This window comes from Gavialis gangeticus, unplaced genomic scaffold, assembly GCF_001723915.1.
Source record: "Gavialis gangeticus isolate Ggan-Ray unplaced genomic scaffold, GavGan_comp1, whole genome shotgun sequence".
NCBI classification, from domain to species: domain Eukaryota; kingdom Metazoa; phylum Chordata; order Crocodylia; family Gavialidae; genus Gavialis; species Gavialis gangeticus.
In genome coordinates this window covers 29,428,892-29,431,101 of record NW_017728998.1, presented here as the reverse complement: position 1 = coordinate 29,431,101, position 2,210 = coordinate 29,428,892, and the positions used below count along the sequence as shown (strand labels likewise).

Below are 2,210 nucleotides of genomic sequence, written 5' to 3'. Positions count from 1 at the left end.
CCCACAAAGAAGGGGGGGGGGGGGGGGGGGGCAGAAAAGGCAGAGCTGCCATCTTGGCTGCTCCCCTTTCCATTGGCAGCTCCCCACTTCCCCCCAGCAGGCTGCAAAGCTGGGCCACAGTGGCCATGTGGACTGCTGACACACTGGGGAGCCAGCATTTTATTTTTAGTGCGTGTTCTTTTGGGTGGGGGGTTATTTCGCAGATCTTGCGAACAATGCCCAATTTCACAGCTTCCGCGAAATCCACAAAATTGCACATTAAGTAGGTTTCTACACATTATATACTCTACCACTAAAACAAAGAGCAGCAGCAAACAAGGTTAAAAAGCCCAGTCCCTCTTAGTATTAAACATCCTTCAATATTATTATTTCCTTTCTCTAACATTCATGTCACAACTAGTGTTTTTAGAAGCATTAATTACACTAAAGATAAAAGAACTACCAGAATATACAGTGGAAAACTTTAAGCACAGAAGAAGGATAAAGATACCTGTGGCCTCGAATGTCCGACTGGTCGCATACTCCTCCTAAGGCAATCCTGTGGAACTCTCGACCCAGGGTCTTTGCAATAGATCTTCCCACGCTAGTTTTACCAACTCCGGGGGGACCCACAAAGCAAAGAATGGGTCCCTTTAGGTTGTTTTTCAGTTGCCTGACAGCTAAATACTCCAATACTCTCTTCTTCAATTTCTCCATGGCATAATGGTCATTATCCAGAAGAATTCTGGCTGCACGAATATCCAGCCGGTCTATGATACACCAATAATAAGGATATCAGCATATTTTCTTTTAAATAAAAACATAACTATTTCTATATGGCAGACAATGTTTACTATTGTATGTGAATGGCAAAATCTTAAGTGTCCCTAAAAGCACCCACCAAAAGAAAGCAACCTCCAAGACTGACAGGACAATATTCAAACCACTACTAATTAAGTACATCTTTCTCTTCCCTTTTTGTAAGGAAGTTAGCCTGTATGACTTGACTATATAGTTTTTTTTACCCCCTTGCCACAGTTTTAGAATCTCATGTGGGTGAACAACAGGCATACGTTGCTTTATAACTAATCTGCTAGCACTGATTGGAAATTAGCACTGATGGTGATTTCATATAGATCACCATTCTTGTAGCAAATCCTAACAGAAAAAAAGGATAGAGTTTCCTCCTTCTAACCTTCCCCAAAAGATTGCTTTTGATGGCCTAAAAAGGTTCACAGATTGGGTTAGATCAGGCATGCATGGCAGTGTGGGGCCTGATCCTGGCATGCAGGGCTGGGTGGAATCTTGATCTGCAAGTGGCACCAGGCAGAGGCAATATGGGGTCCTAATCCCAGCATGTGGAGCTGGTGCAGACCACAGAACCCAATCCCTACAAGTGGGGTCAGGGGAAGATAGCAAACTAACTCCATTTATATCATCCAGACTGCTTGACTAAAAGATAATCTTTCAATCAGGAAGAGCCAAACATCAAATTAGCACATCAAGGCAGTTTTTGCTGCCAGACAAAACTTCTAGAGCCAGACCCAAGTACATACACCAAATGTCAAATAACAGACTTCTCCTGGAATTTCGGCATAACACATAAGAAGTATCAAAGAAGGCTAAAATGCACTCACCTTTTGTACTTTTGTTCCATGGAAGTTCCACCATCAGTTCTAAATAATTCCTGGTCAAAGCATATTCTGGCATTGATTGAGGCATCTTCTTTAATCTAAAAAATTATTTGCATGAAAAACTGCATAAGAATATTCAGGAGATGGAAAGCACAACATAAGATTTACTTCCCTGCTACAAAGGTCCATTTCTGGCGCACTTAAGTCCACAGCATTCCCTACTACACTGAAAATGTTAATGCTATGAAACAATGCCCTGCTCATTTTTAAGATTGTAAATCACTGAATTAAAAGAGCATGTGCATAATTAGCATAAAATAGCAGCATCCATTCTTAACATGAAGATTACATGGCTTATAATTAGAGGTGCAGAGATATACTGGATGCATATTGGATCAGCACCGATAAAAGAAAAATTAATATTATTGGCTATTGGGTTTTTTTGGCCAGTGTAGCCGATAATGCCACTGATAAATACAATATACCTTCTGGCCGGGGCCCCACATGTGTGCACGTGGCTCAGAATGCAGTCAGGTAGCATGGAGAACAGCACCCTGCAAGTAAGTCTGTAGAGGGGAAGGTGCGCTTGGGGGGTGG

At 42.0% G+C, this 2,210-nt stretch overlaps 1 protein-coding gene across 1 annotated transcript in view; it reads right to left on the bottom strand.

The window, feature by feature from the left end:
• The window catches only part of LONP2 (lon peptidase 2, peroxisomal), a 109,180-nt gene that overhangs the window by 85,523 nt on the left and 21,447 nt on the right, over positions 1-2,210 (bottom strand). Inside the window, exons 6-7 of the mRNA XM_019505666.1 lie at positions 1,617-1,711; positions 491-749 (exon numbers count right to left, since the gene is read on the bottom strand). Of these exons, the coding sequence (XP_019361211.1) occupies positions 491-749; positions 1,617-1,711 (354 nt within the window). The remainder of the gene's footprint in view (positions 1-490; positions 750-1,616; positions 1,712-2,210) is intronic.